The sequence below is a fragment of the Paramacrobiotus metropolitanus genome, unplaced genomic scaffold (genome assembly GCF_019649055.1).
Source record: "Paramacrobiotus metropolitanus isolate TYO unplaced genomic scaffold, Prichtersi_v1.0 Parri_scaffold0000074, whole genome shotgun sequence".
NCBI classification, from domain to species: Eukaryota; Metazoa; Tardigrada; class Eutardigrada; order Parachela; family Macrobiotidae; genus Paramacrobiotus; species Paramacrobiotus metropolitanus.
In genome coordinates this window covers 471,446-490,910 of record NW_026570294.1, presented here as the reverse complement: position 1 = coordinate 490,910, position 19,465 = coordinate 471,446, and the positions used below count along the sequence as shown (strand labels likewise).

Below are 19,465 nucleotides of genomic sequence, written 5' to 3'. Positions count from 1 at the left end.
CGGTCTGAATGTTACAGAAATGCTTGCAGTACAATGCGCTATTTTCGACTACGACTGCCATAAACTCGGTCGGAAGCTATCGCGAACGTGCAAGAACTGATTAACGTACCCTGCGACTGGCAACCAGGCTACAAACTGGGCAGCACTCAGTACTGTATAGGGACGTGTCCACTGCAAGTAGCAGTTTTGGCAGACTAGATTTACAATTAGGTTTTATTATTATTATTAACCCAGAACAACAATCTGCACACAATCCACTAATATCTGTACTGTGACAGCAAAACCGGTTGCAGAAATTGACAATAATCGTGAACTGACCGGTAGTCTTCGTATATGCGGTGTTGAACGCTTTTGAGTTTTCTGCTAGCGTTTACCTGTTTTGTACACTTCCTGTTCAAACTCTGCAAAGTATGCTCACTATGCAGTACAGATAAAACGCGTCATAATTCAATATCTGCGAGCAACGGACATCATTTAAGCGGTTTAAAAGTTCTGCCTGCCGGTCATGCTCGCGTCATATCCGATACGACATTAGAAACCATCTAAGAAAATTTTGATTTTATATCTTTACTGCACATTTTTGTATATCAAAGCACACACAAGTACGCTGTGCGCTGAAAAATCTAGAAAACAGCTTTTATAAGCAATGTTTCTGTCGAATACAGTATCATTATCAGTATTGATACACCAATACTACTTAATAGTAAGTAATGGGTGACCAGTGGTCACTTCGATGACCACTAAGTCATCATCGTTAAAACGAGCTGATTTAATGTGATTTTTTGATTGTTGGTGCCAATCTTTACCTTACTGCAGAAATTTTATGCAGAATTTTAAAATTTCGGCATACAATAGCATCAAACCCATGCGTGTCAAATCTGGCACAGATTTTTTTAAGGACCGTAGACGGACGGTGTTCACCCATGTATGTATGACTTGCTCATTTCCTGACGAGGTCCTACGCAAACTTGCCGTGTGTTTTTTTGCATAATTTTCTGATGCAAGTGTCTCTAGGCCGGGAGCTGAGACCTCAGCGAACCCTTTCAGCTCGGTTTTGGTGAACTTCAGGTGCCCAATGGTCTCTACCAGTACTGGATTGTTTGGTGTCTAACTTTTTAAAATGTTTCTCAACATCTCTGGTTTACAATAAAATCGTGCAGACGTCTAGTATTGCATGTTCTTCGGCTACAGAAAGTGAAGGTCGCCGCTGTGCCAATTGGCATGCATGGTGTCGACCGGGTTAAGTCCACTTTGGTCAGTACAGTAATTAGTAAAGAGTAAATTTTCAAGTAATTCAGCTTTTAAACTGCCGGACGACTGCCGGAACAGTCCATAAATTCAAACCTGACCTTTCCAGTACACACGTGCCGAGCGCGAATGCGCGAGGCTTACCTTGTATATATTACGATTTACGAACAATGTCGAATACTATATAGATATTATATCGAAAACTAATGTTTATATAGTATTAAGCATATTATATATGTAATATATTTGCATGCGCAGAAAGCAAGAAACACCATAATAATTTTATTTATGAGTACCTAATAGATTTTTGAAATATTCGATAATTATAGCAGCCAGATTCCCACGTTCGGTCGTCACGTTTCGTGTAAACGCGATCCTTGTGGGACATACAACACATACGTAGTACGTACTGTATGTACTCAAATGCATGCGGTATATCTAATTCACTCGATATATTTGTTTGATGTCAGTAATGGAGCCACGCCGCTCCAACAGCCGTTGAGGTAATACCGCTGTTCCCTTGTTACGCGGGACAGCCGGCACGTTATCTGGTTCGCACGTCAATGCTGATGTCAAGATCATCCCCCTCCTGCGTCCCGTAATGCCGCCGCTGCCGGAAGTGATAAATTTGATCGCCAATGCGGTAATTGCCATATGGCATATGCTCGATTAGCCCTGTATGCGGACGTGATCCCGCTCGCCTATTATCTTCTTCCACCACGAAAATCGCAGCGATCTTTTTTGCGGCGCATTTCCGATATTTTAGTTTGTGAAATTCAATAACAATCTTCCAGTTTACTTCGTACATGGTAACATGCATGATACAACACACTGCTTTTTCTGTATAAGGCCACCATCGCACATCAGCTTAATTTTGCAGTGCCCAATTCCGGTGCATATTCTAATGTGGCGGAGTAGGTGACAATCCCGGTAGTCTTATCCGCGTCAATTGCTGCGTGACGATCAGCACCAACAAAACTTTTCTGCGAAATGGGAAAGTGACGGAAAAAGTTGGCTTTATCAGAAATGCAGAGTTTATGAAGTACGAGTATACTTCGTACAGCTGTTCTTCTTTTTGGCGTTTCTCAAGTTTGTTTGATCTGGTTTACATTCATTTGCATGATTGCTTAATTTGCTTTTGCCCAGAATATTTAGAGAGTGTTTTGATTCAACTTGATTGCTTACTTCGCGTTACAGCGTGCTTTACCAGTTAGCTGCATATCCAGGCTTTTACCAAGTTTACTGCATTTTTACGGTTTCCGTTATCAGCCGTTGGTTGCCTGCGTGCCTGGAACAATTTTTGATCCTTGATGATTTTTGCCCGGTCGATCTTTGAATAATATGGTTGTTGTGTTTCTAAAACTTTGTTGAAAACCGTCGTTTTAATCAAAGGCAAAGTGCAACGAAATAATTGTCTTATCCAAGTGTGTGATATGCGCGGATCCCTGTTGTGTCTAATTCGATAGCATTGCGGTGTACAGGGAGTCTCTGCACCACTGTCGGATAGTGGCTCTAATCCGTTTTTTTACTCCACCTGCAGTTATTTTTCTTTTCCTTGGTGACTGTGGAATATGAGATGTATCTTGTATGGAGAACTGCATCATTAGCAGCATGGTGAACCTGACCAGTATACCAGGCAGTCGTCTGCGTGCGTGCGGCGATAGCAGCGCGGGACGACTGGAAGCGCTGGATGATATGGAGATCAGCATACCTGATGTCTCCGCTGCAGCGTCCCCGATTAGCTCCGCCAGCAGGCATCCGGATCTGATGTCCCCGCAGTCCTCTGTTGATAACTGCTTGCACTGGGGTTCCTCCAAGCAGCAGGTTACGGTAAGGAATTTGTTTATTGGGCTAAAGACGATTTTCCTACATTTATTCCGAGGCAGCGAAAAACCAAGAAGACTGGAATTTGCGAATATTTTGGGATTTTTTATTTTGTTTTCTTATTCAACGTTTCCTAATGAAATTTATGTTAAGATTTTTTATGTGCGTTTTCAGATCTGTAACCTGTTTTATTTCTGGTCTACAAATGTTTCGACAGTATAATTTTTACACTATATAATAAACAAGCAAATAAAGCTGAATTTTCTGATGGATATTAGTTTTTTTTTATTTAGAATAACCCGAATACATAACTTTAGTTTTTTCAGAATATGTAATTGCGTTGCCAGATTAGTAGATTACTGCCACAAATAGGATGCTGTCTGTAGAAAAATAAGTTATTTTTGTACTTTCACTTGCTCAGTTGCGCCACTTGCAGTCAATTTCAAAATTAATTTGAAATATCGAATTTAATTCGTGCATTTCTTGCGGTGCAGCCTCACTACGAATCGCAGCTCCTCTCCGCCCTGGGCGTCTACCCGGCCTCCTCGGCCAGCAGTCCCAACGTGCGCTTCTCCCTCGGGGGCGACGGGGCGGCCTCCCCCTACCCGACAGGGCTTCTCTCGGCGGACGGTCGCCGGAATCCGCTGCACCGCAGCCTGCCCAGTCTGGCCTCGGCCAACGGGCCCTTCAGGGAGCCCCAGTCCCCCACGGGGCCCACCCGCAACAGCTCCTGCTCGCTGCATCGCACCCAGCGCCACTTTGTCCTCCAGGATTCCCTGGACCGGCCCGATGACGACGGGATGGATGTGGAGGACGGGAAAACCAATCCGGGTAAGTCTGGCGTATCTGTACTACGAGCGAATAAGTGAGAATTTTGTGAGCGATTACAGTACTACTGTATCTCTGTGCGTAATTATTTTACATACGTCATTAAATCCTAATAATTAGTATTTTAGTTAATTCACTCTCCTGCATTCTGACTAAATAGTGTTGCGTAAGTGTGACTTTCAAGTAGTAGTCAGAATTAAAAACTGTAACAAGCGCATTTATGATTTGCCATGTATTATGTAAATGGCTTAGTTTTGATTTTGATTTCTCTCTTTTGTACGCTGATTTTTGAAGGTTTTTCCTAATAAATCAGTTTTATTCATTCTAATGTTTCTAAATATTTGATTATATTTTTAAATGGTTCGTTTTGATTGTAAATCTTCCCGTTTTATTTTGTGACTGTGAATTGGGCATTGTAAATTGAGCAATTACTACATAAAACCTTTTTTAATTTTTAGTACAAAGCATTGTGCAAAAAACAGTCGACATCAGATCGTAGTACAGTGTACTTGTGCATTGACTCACGAGATCAGCCACCAACGCAGGCAGTAGTATACAAGCAATAATCAGATATGCATAAGTATGCAAGCTTTTAGTTGATTTTCATAAGCGTTTTTTTTAATTTTTAAATCTTTTAGTACGTACGAAAATTTTGATTAAAAAACATGGAGCAAATGTTATCCCGTTGTTCCTATTACTGACGCACAGTCACAAATCTGAATTTCAGTGGGGCGTAAGAAAATACTCGTGCGGAAGGATTTCGGGGAATCCGATGAGGAAACGGAGACGGACGAGTCGACCCACTCCTCCACAGTGTATCCCTCCTGCCGGAAGCGGCCTCTCCGTCCCGGCAGCACGGTGAAACGCATGAAGACCATGGACTGTTCGGCGTTCCGTGGTGATGATGATTCCATATCCTCCGGTGATGAACTGGAGAAGTTCTTCAATTCCATGGGCTTGGATGATCAGCAGATGGGCGGACGGTGCGGCTCGCGCGCACTGAACATTTCCAATCAGGTAGAGTTGCGAATTGATTCGGATTCGAGATGTACGAGTACAGTAACTGCAGCGATAGTTCGTAACTATTGGCAGTATTCATTGTAATTCGTTATGCTTTTGATTTAGTAAAATTTGTTAACGGGATGACACTTCACTGGATTATTGTAAAGCGATAATAACGGAGTAATCAGCAATAACGGATCAGTGATAACGGATTAATCAGTAATTCGATTTATCAAATTTACAAAATAAAGTGAAAGTGGGAAGTGTAAGAAATAATTCAGAAAGGACATAGTTGTAAAACTAGAAAATAAATGCATGGAATTAACCGAAGCGCGAAATGTTCAAAACGCTAGGCACATAAAAGTGGCCTAAAATAAAGAGAGTGTAGTAGTCTATGACCCTGTGCATAGTCCGTGTATAAGATTGCGAAGGCGGGCCTAACAAAATAGAATAATATAAAGTAAGATAATAATAAAAAATTATAATAGTAAAATAAGAGATACGTAATGGAATAATAACAAAATAATAAAAATAATGATAATAAAAATAAATACGTAATAAAGTATAGATAATTGTTTTTCATGTACACTTTGTACAGGTACGTACTATCGTAGTCGTACTTTTGATTGTACGGGTATTTTGCAGATTAAATCGCATAAATTTTAGTGCTGTACAATTTATTTATGGTTGTAGTGTTCTTCGCTTTGGCAACATCCCGTTTACATAACATCAAAGATGCAACGGCATAAAACAGGATTATCGTGTCAGAATGCAAAATATCGTATTCTCATATGTACATTTTCAGCAGGTTTTTATTGATGATACTAAACAAACTGCACAATTTAAGCGTAGTAAAGTAGAGTTTACCAGTACCAATTCAGAATCAAAATACCATTCAAGGCAGTAACAGCAATTAAATTAATTATTTTATTAGTATACAGTATACACCTGTGCAGGCTCGTGTTTATTAGCAGCATTGACAAAATAATTAAGTATTTTGTCTACGTAATTCAATATAAAACATACAGCGCAGGTCTTAATACAGCGCACAACGCGTATAACTTCAAAGTAGATCCAATTCTGCAAAACAAATTAAACAAATTATACTAATAAAAAAATAATGAAAATTAATTGAGTAAACATTAGCTTTTGACTGTGCAGGTATCGGATGACGCGATGGAATCGGAGGAAGAGCAGTTCGAATCGGTGTCCATTGTCGGAGGGGGTGTGCTGCGCGGACGGAAGGACAGCATCGCCCTGATCCCCACGGTGGAGACGGATGACGATGAACCGGAGATGCCCAGCGACGAGGCCGGCTCCAAGGGGGACGGGGAGCGGGGCCCGCGCCCGCCTGCGCTATCCCTCAACGGCCGCAACGAGGAGAACTACAAACTGCGCAACGCCCGCGTCTACAAGTGGCTGGTCACTTGTCGGGCCGCTGGCAAAAAGTGAAACGCGGAGAGATCCATTTTATCCGCGACGGAGACTTTTGTAGAGTCGGCTATTACGCTGAGCATTTGTACTGATCTGGATTCCTGCTTGACTTGTGGTTTCTTTGTAAAGGAAGGAAGTCGTCAACTCGAGATGTATTTAAACATATATTTTATTACGAGTACTACAATATTTCTATTTGATAATGGCGCTTTTGAGAATATTTAGCAGCCTGTACGGAGAGATTTGATGATCTGATAAAGATGATAGTTCGACTTGTACTACTGTAGAAGCATCTAGTAGTTGAGCCTACATTGTGACAAGTTACAACGTTGTCCGGACAGAATTGTACCATTAGTGGTTTTTTGTTTTCTTAAATACATAGAAATCTTGTGTCGTTAACTTTTTCGATAAGTGAGCTTAATGTGACAAAATGTCCGAATATTATTATAGTGTTATTTATAGTCTTTTAACGACGCAACTGCAAGAAAACGATTCAACATTTTTTTTAAAATGTCAAATACTACGTACAGAATATCTATATGCTATGCTGAATTGGGCAAGGGAAAAATTCTGGAGAAAAAAAGATTTGTGGAAGTTGTAACTCATGATGGCCACTTTGAACGACCATCACTACTGTAATTCACGTACTATACTATTTGAATGACCTTACGAGTAGGTATTTAACTTTTTCGCTCCCTTCGTCTTCATAATATCGAGAACAAATGCCGCTCTGCAGGCTATGAAACCGGTTCTGAACAAAATCTCTCCTTAGGGACGAAATAGGGGAGATATGGGACCGTCTCGAGCGGGCCACCTATTCATTTCGATCAACCGTATTGTGTACGAATTAATGTACACTCGTACAATACATGTACTTCGCATGGGGCCTTAAGTTTTCCCCTCATACAGCACGGGAAATTTTGTTTTCCCCCGCACATGTGCCGCTTACACGCTTAAAGCTGACTGCAGTTTAAAGGCTTGTCTGTCTGATTCAAATATCAAAGCCATCCGGCGGACCAACGGTGCAAACTGCAAAGTCAAACATTTGGTTTCCTGGTTTAACGTTTGTAACTGCACACTGATAACCGATAAAACATGTGTATTTCTGTTTGCGTAACAATTTGCTTTGAACGATGGAAACGGATGTATGTCATTCTTTAGAACATGAGCATACTTTCATCATTGTGCAGTCGTTACCGACCAGATACTCGACTCACGTAAACCGGGCTGTTTGCTCTTGATTCTATGAACGAATCGTTGTGTCTTTTATAGCGTGCTGTTCACGGCTGACATTTTAACGGCTTAAAATGGGAACCACTTATTCATTCCTGGAAGCCGAGAAGAAGACATGGATCGAGCACACGTTGGTGTACGACGAGCCGGTTCGAGTAGCCAATCTCAAATATCTGGAAGACTTCAAAGACGGCAGTAATATTTTCCTCAGCTACATGCACAGTGGCTGGGGTAACAAAGAATTCGAGCACTGGTTCGTGACCAACGGGACGCAGTTTCTGGAGTTCGGGTCGGTGGATGTCAATATTTACAACGCCCGGGTGACTATCAACACGCATCCCCGCCAAAACTATCCCATCGACGTCAACGACGTCAAGAGCTGCCGTCCGATGAATGAGAATATGCGGCATCGGATGCGCCACGTGATCGGCCTGTCCAACTATTCCCTGTGCCTGCGCAACTGTGAACACGTCGCGAACTACGTCTTTCGGGGTCGCTGGATTAGTAGTCAGATGGACGACCACGGTGACGGGGTTTGATACAGTATTTCCGCTCCTACATGCTGGATAACCGGAAACGCCTGATCAACACATTCCCCGTTCCCATCCGCTCCCAATTAGCCATCACTGATACATGCGAAAGCCTGTATTCATTTATTGCGGATAACTACACATTCAGCCGGGTTGAGTACTATCTGGATTACGAAGACGATACGTACAATGTCCTGGTTGTCGGGCCGACGGGCGCCGGCAAATCGCATCTGATCAACGTGTTCTTTAACCAAAACATCTGCGAATCCGACGTGAGTCATCGTAGTGTTACGAAAGAAATTGTATTTGTGCGTGGTCGCGGTAAAGTCTACAATCCGGAAAAGGAGATCTACCAGGAACGCAGCATAGTGGTGGCGGATACGATCGGTCTGTGTGACACGGAATGGGAGGACACCAAGGTGATCAATCTGATCCGCAATCGGGTTAGCTCCAACTTGAAGCATATTGACGCTGTTTACGTGGTGTTTCGGGCGGATCGCCTGCTGAAGGAGCACGTGGCCAATATCCAGCATATCCTGAAATGGCTGGGCTACCAAACCGGTTTGAACTGTTTGCGATTCCTCTTTGTGGGGACGTATGCGGACTATATCTCCACGGAGAAGAAGGATGCCTTACGGGCTGAGGCGACGACCATGTTCCAGTTGAAAGACACCAGCCGGAAGATTGCCCCCACCGGGCACAGCATACAGTCGCTGGTGTATACCAGGTTTCCTCCGGAGGATTCACTGAACGAGATGACAAAAGAAAAGACACAGCAGTGCTGGCGGGAACTGCGCGTTCTGCTGAATCATCCGGGTGTATGCGATCGTATCCCCTTGGACCAAGGAAGTTCTTGCGCTATATTGTAAAGCGTACTAGATCATGTATGTACTTGCTGTAATGGTACGAGTAGTAAGTATCTGTAGAAGTATGGGATCACGGTCACTTAGAGTAGTTATGATTCTACATAAAAAAATTACTCGATTATGAATTCATTTAGCGGACAGTTGCCCTCTCAGAATTTTATGGATCAGTCACGTACAGAGTACAGCATGCTCGCCTGCTACACCCCTTGCTCACTTTGCTACACACCTTACTCTGTTCTTGAATGCTCTTGTGAATAAACATGTTGCGAACTTCCGCTGTTACGTTTGACCGCTTGGGATGAGCCGGTAGCATGTCAATTCAAGACACCAGTACCTGATTATTTTTACTTCAGGTACTGCGAAAGTGCACTCCTTTTTGCGGGCACTCTTTACCGAAGCGTAGCAGGACTATAATTACAGTATCATGATTTACAGGAAAGAGTGACTGGTCCCATTGCTTGCCCCGTTTTACTGTAGGTAATCTTCTGTTATTTCTTCGATTATTTCGGACGTTGCGATGTTTTTTACGTGATTCGATCCAGCACGACCACCGTCGGGTTCCAGAAAGAAAGTATTGCCCACAGCTACGCACGTGCCAACCGCTACCTGGCTCTGATCCGGACGGGACCATCGAAGTCGGGGCAGCGCGGGTGATTAAAACGAAAGAGCCTGTCCCGGATTTAGCTTGACACATTACCCTGACGTATCAAAGCCGCTCGTCACCGTCACCCGCCCCCGGAAGCTGGTGTTCAAACCGTTGACTAAAGAGGATCGCTTTAAGTTTCTCCGGCCATTGTCGGCCATCCTGAGTGAAAATGAATGTTCTCAGCCGCCAGCAGAAGCCCGGACTCCGCGAAGACGGATGCTATGAGTCGTATCTTTGCGAATTGTGGTGGCACTGAAGCAAACTTCACTGATCACCAAAAGTGGAGAAATGGAAGAGATCGTTTCGCTGCCACCGTCAACGTTGCATAATACGTTATTAAACAGGAAATGCCATAATTATGGGGATATGGTGCATAATCTGAGGGAACACAACATCAGTTACAACGTACAATATTTTGTGCCTGTAGGCCCTTATCCGAAGGCAATCCTGGCACCGGCCACTCCGTTATTATTGGATATTCTTGAAGCTTTGTTTTGGTACGGCGACACTAAGTAACTTTTTCTAAAATAACGGTTTAGAGAAAAGCAGAAACCTAAATTGCTACTGCATGCATATATACATCCGGCAATGGAGCAACTGAGTAGGTGGCTCCGAGTGGAGATTCATACATGGGTCCAGTCCGTTAAACAAAATACGTTGCAGTTGTGGTTTTCGTCCATTTGAAGATACCTTTGAAGATACCTCTTTGAATCTGACCCACGTCGTTTTCTAAAATTGTGACCTTTGTCGACGCTTCCATGGAATTACCATCCGGATCGAAATCTTGTGTTTGGGCACATAGGTAACTTTTGTGTGCCCTAAAACAAGCAAAATGATTAACAGAAACTGCAATTTATTTTCGTTTGCCGGTATTTATTCTACAATATGTATAGGCACCAATACCGACGCCAGTGAGCTACAAAAACAGCTACACAACTTTTGGCCTTTAAAAAGCGCTTTAACGGATTGCCGTACCTTAACGTGGATTGGAACTGTGAAGCTTGTTCACTACATTCCGACAAAATTTTCAAATACGGCTCATTTGGATCCCTTGGTGTTTAATCCGTTCCCGTCGCTTTTTGTGTGCCATGCAGCGTCATTTCCCTGTATATCAAATTCGGTGGCAGGCATTTTTGATGGCTTCGGGAAATTCGAGAATTAATTCTGTCGCTGCCGATATGTCCGGCACATCCTTCGAACTGGGTGGACTGAACAGTGTTTCGAGCCGGGTGCGCCTCGCGACGCGCTATCGTCCGCAGAATCCGGACTACTGACGAAATTGAGCGGATGTGGAAACGAGTGTACCTTGCGGTATAACTCAAAACTCGATTTACTTGCATCAATACCGTAACGCACACGCTACCTGTAACTTTTATCTCTAATGGTGGGCCCATTTTCCAAAACTGTCCAGGTCTGCTATCTTGCTTAGCCTTACTTCCATCAACAAAATTAATTTAAACCTCAGAGCTGATGATTACAGCAAACTCTGCACACTAATCGAACTGCGTGTACCATTACAGTTGGCACTTACTGGCAAAAATATCGCCAAAATTACAGTTGGCAGTTATTATAATTATAGTAACTGACAGTCAACTTACACTTTCAAGAGTATTCATTGCGGCCTTGAACCGGTATTCAGCCGCGTCACTATCATTTATCTTTGAATACACCATTTTATCATAAAACAATTAATATCACAAGAAGTAAAGCCAATATAACTTAATAATTAACTGCAGTAAAAGTTCACTGATTATTTCCAATAATCACTACGAGACAAGTAAAATCAATCACCCTACCGACTACCATAACCATTACTGAGATTAAGTCGTGACCTAAAGGTTGCCAGGGCGTCTGTATTCTACCCCTACTTTTAATTATTATGTATAAGTGTTTGGTCGCGCTAGCGCGCTCCCAGTGGAGTTTTAGGTATGGAAATTAGATTTTTCGCCTATTTTGTGGAAAAATTTCGTAAATTTAGGTAGAGCAAATTATAGAATTATTGGATCCCTGGACGGGGTCAGCTTTGGAAATAAATCAAAGGGTTCGAAAATTTATGAACTACAAAAAACAGCCAAATAGAATCATTATTGACCTCGAACGTTCTAGAATTGCACAAAAAGTTTTTTTAAATCCCACGCTTTTCAAAACTTTTTCAAAATCACTTTTGGCAGTCGCGCTAGCGCGCAACCAGTTGCGTTTTAGGTATGGAAATATAATCAAGAAATTTGGAATGCCTAAACATGCCGAAATTTTTTGTGAAAATACTGCACTTCCTATTATGAAAAAAGTGGAAATGCTACATTTAGGGTTCAAGTGGTCATAGTTATAGAGGTATCATTTATCAAATTTTATTTTTACCATTTTTTTCAAACGTTGAAATGCCAAACTACAGAGGTATTGGCCCCGCTGCGCGGGGCCAGCTGTGAAAATATGTTTAAATTGCTTGGAATGTTTTAAATTGTAGACATTCCAAATTTTGAAGGTATTTCCATTAACATTTCCAATTAGCTTGTAGTTGTGATGCCTTCCCGATTTATTAAAATTTATCGCGTGCTTTTGATGCTCATAAACACGCATACTAGCTTCAAGTATCTGTCTAATTATTATTAACTTTTGCGTTGCTAAGTACCTTCAACTGCTAACGCAACTAAAAACAAATTTACTGTTAATGTTGACCTTTCTAGTACTTACTTTTTAAAAGATACTACAGTGTCACAGTACTAAATTTCAAAATTTTTTTCTGAATTTTATATCGTTCTAACTTGTTTCAAAACCACTTATGGCCACCCTACATGTCTGAAACTATTTTTTAAAAATATTAATTGCTTTTTAAGTTGAATCTGGAATTAAAGTTAATTGTTTTGGAATAAAAACGTAGCGATTTATAAATCTATAGATGCTAGCTGCATCCGTAACAACCGTGAGGGCCTTTGCTATAAGAAAATTATGTTTGGGCGAACGGGTAGACCGATTTTGACGCGGTCAAGTGCGCCGGAATCGTCACAACGACGCGGATAATGTTGCGCTATTGCTAACCCGAAGCGCCTCACTGGTGGAGCAGATACTCCAAAAAACAAATTGTTGCCATGGGTTTATACATACATCTCTTGGCTTTGGAACTTGCTTTTGTATAACATAAACAAACACACGGGCACACTAACGAGACCAAGACTTGAGGCCTCGTTCCAATTCATCACTTCCTTAACGTAAAAGAGTATAGTACATTCAATAAGAATCCAAAAAATTCGTGAAAGGGTGAAAATTATATCACATTTCCCAGAGAATAATGTGGTTTTCTTAATAAATCGGTCCGCAACTAGCAGCGTCTCATTTGAATAACGAAATAATAGTGACAACTGTATAATATAAATTCAAATGAAAATTGACCAGACAGTCATTACAATCCCGAGTTTCCAACGTTACGCTACAAAAATCGCGAAAGTGATCTCGGTGTCCGCGCTTAGGCGTCTTCGATTCCTTCGGTTCTAAGGGTTTCGAAAATTTACGCTTCAAACCACGTATACGCCCGGAAATTTATTGCGGATGTGGTCCTCCGTAAACTGGTTATATGACTACTATACATCCCTTGCAGGACTTCGGTTTCTACTCTTTGCTACCTACGGATGATCTCAGCTTCTACTCAATCGATTTTTCTGATTCAAATTGCAACAGAATTTACTCAGTGTGGGCGATATCCCCAGATTCTTGACCTTACGCCAGCGAGATTGTGCTAGCCTCAGTGGTCACTCAAAAGCTTGTTACCAAAGTGCCGTAGGCTAACACGGGCTGGTCTGTTGCCCCAGATAAATTTTAACAAGAAAATGCTTTGGCTTCGCCCCTGCGTTTCTTTCGTTGCACTAGCCAAATGGACGAATCACTTCGGTCACTTTTTTGGCTCCAATAGCTTATTAAAATTTGTCGATTTTAGTAATATAAGCAGAGACTTGGCATCCGAGACAGAAACCGAAAAAACTCTAGAGGCAAAAGGTCAACAATCCATAATAGTGATAATACTCACCGCAGACAACCATCCTGAATAGTTGTCTGGCTTTGCCATTCTGACTATGCAGGAAAATAAATAATTCATGAATAGTCATGAATAGTGCATAGTCATAGTCATGATTAGAGAAATTAGATGACTAATCAATTTGCTGTACGGTTTATTACAACAAATGGGCTGTAATACCGGCTGGAACAAATTTCTTGGCTTGGCTTTGCTACAGTACGCTGCCGCTCCGCGCCATACGGTATAACGTTACTGAACAATCTTTACGGGCCAGTTTACTTGTTCTAAATTACATATGTATTATCTGTGCTGCTCACTTGGTAATCGTTGTTCACCGATTCTGGAGGTATCTCCACAAAAGTTATGTGTAAACTATGCCATCAATGGTACAGTTCACATTTTCAGTAGAAACGATTCACTTTAATTTGTGTAAGCAATTTTTCATATATGTACAATGTACGACAAAAAGAAGTTGATGGCTCGGTTTTAAAACATATTGTGCGCACTGGCTGTTTTCCCTGTTCCAAACTGATCTCCGTTTATGCGTGCCCTCGCATTGATTGTCTAGTTACGTTACGCGGGACACTGCGCACGCGGGCGGCCGGGGGTCCGCCGCGCGCTGCCATCTGGTACCCCGGGCGGTAGCCGCCCGTCCGGCTGCCGGACCAGCCTGAGTGCATCCGCGACCGATGCTTTTTTACGACGACGCAGGCCGTGATGGAGGCCGCCACCAGCAGGAGGGAGAGGACGCCGACGGAGGCCCCGATGATGGTGGTCAGGGAGGAGACCTGGCCGGCCGCGGTGCCGCCGGGGAAATCGACGCCGGAAAAGTCGGAGGATTTCAGTTCGACGTGGCGCATGTTGGTCCCGTTGCGGTACTTGGCCGGGATGATGGCCGAACGCCGGATACGACTGCCGTCGTCGGCGGTGGTGATGACGTAGAGGACTTGGAGGTACCACTGCCGACCGGGTCTCAACTACAGCACGGAAACGTTTCTTAGATTTTCTTGGGATTCTCAAATTCCTTTGTTTCTAAATTTCTTGAATATATTGCTTACATTCCGCTAAAACTTATTATTGGATAAATATGCGACAATTCAATAGCAGACTTACTTAGTTATTATATCATACAAGTATCTGCACTTGTGCATACTGTATTTATGCTTAAAACAGTTTCAATAAATAATTTTATAATCATTTTAAGTATTTATTGACAAAGTTGTCAGATTTTTAATTCTGTAAAATCGTTTCGCTTAATACTCGGATAGGGGCTACCAAGTAACTCATAAAGCGGGTCGGTTTTGAAGACAAAACCGTCGGTGCCGGAGCGCCGTTTTAGGCTCTTGAGTTTGGGATGTTTGTCGATGAAATCGGCTTGGAAGTTGGAACTCGATGCCCTGTACTTGCCGGTCAACATGGCTGGGGTCATTACGATCCTGCAAAAATCGGATTACTGATCAATTTGCTGTACGGTTTATTACAAAAAATGTGCTGTAATACCGGCTGAAACAAGAGAAAAACTTGTTGATAAAACTCATCAAGTTTATCTTACCAGTAGCAGATATCGATGCCGGAGATTGCGACTGGGCTGCATGCAGCCGTACTGCGGTTCACCCTGCAGGGTAATGCGGGGATCGTACACCGGCGTGTAGCCGCTCTTGCCGCAGCAGACATATCTGTACAGCCGTTGAATCTCCAGTTTGTAGGCGTCCTTCAGATCCTGCACCGGGCTCCACATTACGCAGCCGTGGATCGTTTCACCTGGAAGCATATCGATGGGAATAATACTAGTTTATTTTAATTGGTTTCCTTTGTGTACAACAGCAATGATTACACACTACGGTTACAAGTTCCAAAAACAACCAAAATCATTCCCTTCCCCAAATTTACTTCTGCCCGGCAAAGTGCCTAAAACTGCGGCAGCGTTTCCCTTCATTATCGCCAAACTGATGCGTTGTTTCAAGAAGGCGGTAGATCGGCTTTCTCCTGTCTTTCCCCGAATTAGGCGTCCAACGAAGCTGACTATATCTGTACCGTACTATCTGGAATAATACTGTACCGTTTAATGATCACGCGTTGGAAGATCTCCAATAACTCTAACGATTTTGGTCAAGTTATTGTACGATGTTTAAATCAGAGTCATTTTAACTGGAGGCCGTTCGCAGCGATTCCGTACAGGCCTCCTTTGTAATTTATATGTTGTACTACTGTGTAGCTGGTCAGCTGGCTTGCGCTGTTGGCGAGTTAAATTAAATACTTTAATGACAATGTACTTTATTTCCATGGCTCGATAACAGTATAAGGCTCGATATCAAGGTCTATTTACGATTAAACAAAACAACATTTTCAACAGTACCATTTACAGAAGCGGCGTTACCCCGTTGAATCGCCAAAGAAATATTCTGCTTTAAATACTCGAGGCTCCGGATTTCACCGGTTTGTAGCGAAATACTTTAATGATTTGGCAAAAGCATAATGATTTGTCAAAACAATAGACAAAATCTGAATTTTAATACGTATTATTAGATTTAGGCATTGTAGAAAATTATACATAGCTTAGGAAAAACTGTATCGTCACAGAAATGCTTCATCTATCCTTGGGACAATGGACGGAGTGGAAAAATTAAATGAAGAAAATGTAATGAATGTGATTTCGTTGTTCATTTTACTATTATGCATGCGGTTTCTTTTAAGAGGCAGATGTTGAAACCTAAATTACACAGCAGCCGTTTTACTACGAAAGCTGGTCAACAATGCAATACTGTACTCTACTCCTAATGAACCAACAAAAACAATTACGGTAAAATAATTTTATTATTATCCAACTTTTATTGCTGCAGAATAATTTATTCTTAACATTTTGAACTAAAACATTGATTCCATTTTTTTTCTAAATCAAAAATGTTAAAAAAAAATGTGCGCGCAAATACTTCCTGTGACAAATTTTGTAATAATCCTGTAATTTCAGAAATAGATTTTGCGAAAGGTTCTCACCTTAGCCGAAGGCTTCATCGGGAATATGCGTCGGTGTCGTCTCCACGACGGCACTGGCATCCGCCTGGAACATCTGATCCCCGTGCGCCAACTGGAAATCCGTGTTGAGCGAGTAAACCAGCGGAGGCGGGCGGTTGCCCTGGTTGAACTGAATTGGGAGGATAAACTGCTTGGGACTCCTCGGCTCACAATTATGGTGATCCACCGAGAACTCCGGCCGGGTGGCCATACACGGGATCATCTCCAGCGTGTAATCCCCGGTGTAATCCCGCAACGAAAGGTCACTCGTCGCCTGCCACGTCTGCATGGGATAATCATACGTCTCCTGCTGCCATTCCAACATTAAATTGAACTTCACCGGGAGATTGCTCGGCGGGATCAAGTAAGACTGCTGCCCCGGGAGGCGGGGATGCGACAGGACGAAGGTCCCGCGGAACTTGGTCTGCGTCTTGATGGTGATGCACAGGTTCCCGGCGTCGGTTAAACGTACGCGCACCACGTTGATCTTGGCGTCGACGTTGTCGTTGGTGGTGCGCACACGGTCGTTGCTCAGCGCCGTGTCGTAGTTAAAGCTGATCTCTAACGTGGTGCGGTGGTCGATGGAGCCCCAGTTGTTCGGGGGCACGGCGTAGATGTAGGAGACGTAGAGCGGTACGGTAACGGTGACGGCGCGCTGGCCGAACTGGTTGCTGCGGGCGTTGGCGTTGGTGTTGACGGTGCCGCCGCAGCGGTCCACCAGGGTCGTCATGTCGTAGTTGGCGTCGAATTTCCATGTGCAGGTCTCCATGTTGAGATGGGTGTACAACTGCACCTGTTGAAAGTATAACTGTGATTTGCCAGTAGATAATGGCCGGCTTTATCCGTTAATATTGTACCATTCGATTAGACTTGGCGCAAAATAAGCGCCAACTAACGACTGTCACATCCTTATAAGTACAGTGTCGGCTTACGCACCCTATTGTTCAATAACGCTCAGAACATTTGTTATACTTCGCCTATGCCACTTCAATGCTTTTATGATATGATTAAAATGTACTTTCTTTAAAGGCTCGCCATTAGCTGCTCATTGCCATCAAAACTCCCTGCCATCCCGGTGGCTATGTAGCCACCTTTATAGTAACATACCGTCATGTTCCCGCGGATCGTGGAGTCCAGCATGCCGGCCTGCGTGGGGAACACCGCGTTCCCGCCACTCCCATCCAGGAAGCCCTTAATCTTCCCGTCCTGATTGGGAACAAAGTTGGAACACACATGCTGCTGCCGGTACCCTTGGTCCGTCAACAACAGCTTTGGGTTGTGGATGTGGAAGGCGGAGATGACCGGGAGGATGCCATCCCGATGCGGGATGGTCACTGTGATATGGACGGTGTTGGCGTAGTGCGCACTGCCCGGCTCGTTGTACTGGATGTCGGTGGACAGGGAGCGCTGGTGACCTTTCGTTTCCGGGGTGGGGGTTGGCGCAGGCGCCCTCGCGGCTGATGGTCACCTCCGAGCTGTAGGCCATCTGGCCGCCGCCCTGGTCGACGGCGCAGCGCAGGATGCAGTTGGGCGCGAAGTAGATGGAGTCGAGGACGGGCGTCTGGGCCGAGGTGAAGGGCGTGGTGTCGGCGATGGTGGAGTAGATGCGGTTGCCGTCGCGGTCCGTGTCGGTGGCCATCTCCCAGCGGTAGGACACGCGGTCCTGGCAGGTGGGCGTCACCTGCGGGCGCGGGTGGCGGGGATCACAGGGCTAAAGCGGCCGTAAATTAGTGCTTATATTTTTAACCATTTTAAGTATTGCCGGCTCTAGCGCGGCTTATCTTTTCTAACTCGGCACTTTCCGGATTAAAATTAAGTTAATAATGAATTGATTTGTATTATATTAATGTTTAAGTCTGACGTTTAGGAATACTAGTCGTTAGGCTTTTCAGTTACATATAAGCGATTATTTAACCTTATAAATTTCATGGAAAAAATCCATACGGACTAACGTACATTATTAACAAATTAAATACTAAAACGTATTTCTTCGTTTCTGATATACAGATGACTTACATCGGAAATAATGAAAATATTAGATGTCATTAATTTGTGATACATATACAGGTAAGGACCTATGAATGTTTTAAAAAAAAACATAAAAGTAATTCTTATTGGTTTTTCAAAGGCAACGCTTTGGCTAATTTATTGGTTGAAAAAGGCTGGTAAAGATTTTTTACCGTTAGACACATGAGCGGATATCCTGGCGGCGGCGGTTGGTTCATGCCGATCTGGACGTTTTCGTAGTAGGTCAAGGAAATGACGATGGGCGGGGACGGAAGAATGGGCATGGGTTCGGGCGGCCGGTCCGTAATGCAGACGGTGGCGATGGACGGCTGCGAAATCTCCGCGTTCACCGGCTGGTCCGGGCCCAAATGCACTGTGAACGTCTCTGTCACCTCGCGCTCATTGTCGTACAGGATCTCCACGGCGAAGCACTTCGTCGTCTCACCTGCACAAAGAGATGAGGAACTCAAAAATCATCGCTTTAAAATTTTAAAAATGTAATGGCTATATCTTTTTTCATACATGTTTTCGTAATTTTCGTTACTAGACACTGGAATTATGTATGAGGTTAACGGAAATTAACCTGCTATTGGGGATAACACCGTACCTGGTCGGAATACGAGCATGGTGCTCTTGGAGTGATAGTCGCGTCCGGCGATAGCCGTGCCGTCGCGCGTGGTCACCCGCACTTCCGACCGCCGGCTCGCGTCACCGCTGCGCAGAACCGTCAGCAGCACGGTGGACATACTGCCGGCACGCTGCGGCTCTTCCACTTCGTAGTTGGTCTGCTCGAAATACACCTTCGGACCTGCAAAAACCTTGACCTCAA

General features: G+C 43.5%; 3 protein-coding genes across 4 annotated transcripts; 2 read left to right on the top strand and 1 right to left on the bottom strand.

The window, feature by feature from the left end:
- Window positions 1–1,858: 1,858 nt before the first annotated feature.
- On the top strand, window positions 1,859–6,712 carry LOC129595063 (uncharacterized). Its single transcript, XM_055491971.1, has 4 exons — window positions 1,859–3,078; window positions 3,567–3,903; window positions 4,628–4,917; window positions 6,064–6,712. Exons 1-4 carry the CDS (start codon window positions 2,836–2,838, stop codon window positions 6,352–6,354), a joined length of 1,161 nt encoding a protein of 386 aa, XP_055347946.1. The 5' UTR covers window positions 1,859–2,835; the 3' UTR covers window positions 6,355–6,712.
- A 753-nt stretch (window positions 6,713–7,465) lies between these two features.
- On the top strand, window positions 7,466–10,618 carry LOC129595068 (uncharacterized). Of its 2 annotated transcripts, none has more exons than XM_055491977.1 (4): window positions 7,466–9,318; window positions 9,401–9,438; window positions 9,508–10,413; window positions 10,505–10,618. In XM_055491977.1, the coding sequence occupies exon 1, from the start codon at window positions 8,129–8,131 to the stop codon at window positions 8,966–8,968; it is 840 nt and encodes a 279-aa protein (XP_055347952.1). In that variant the 5' UTR covers window positions 7,466–8,128; the 3' UTR covers window positions 8,969–9,318; window positions 9,401–9,438; window positions 9,508–10,413; window positions 10,505–10,618. The 2 variants fall into 2 exon arrangements, with proteins under 2 accessions (XP_055347952.1, XP_055347953.1); XM_055491978.1 differs by lacking the exon at window positions 10,505–10,618 and having other exon boundaries at window positions 9,508–10,108; window positions 10,275–10,419.
- A 5,994-nt stretch (window positions 10,619–16,612) lies between these two features.
- On the bottom strand, window positions 16,613–19,012 carry LOC129595111 (extracellular matrix organizing protein FRAS1-like). The gene is made up of 3 exons (XM_055492024.1): window positions 18,810–19,012; window positions 17,737–18,340; window positions 16,613–17,422 (listed from the first exon to the last, which is right to left on the bottom strand). Exons 2-3 carry the CDS (start codon window positions 17,767–17,769, stop codon window positions 16,613–16,615), a joined length of 843 nt encoding a protein of 280 aa, XP_055347999.1. The 5' UTR covers window positions 17,770–18,340; window positions 18,810–19,012.
- Window positions 19,013–19,465: the final 453 nt, after the last annotated feature.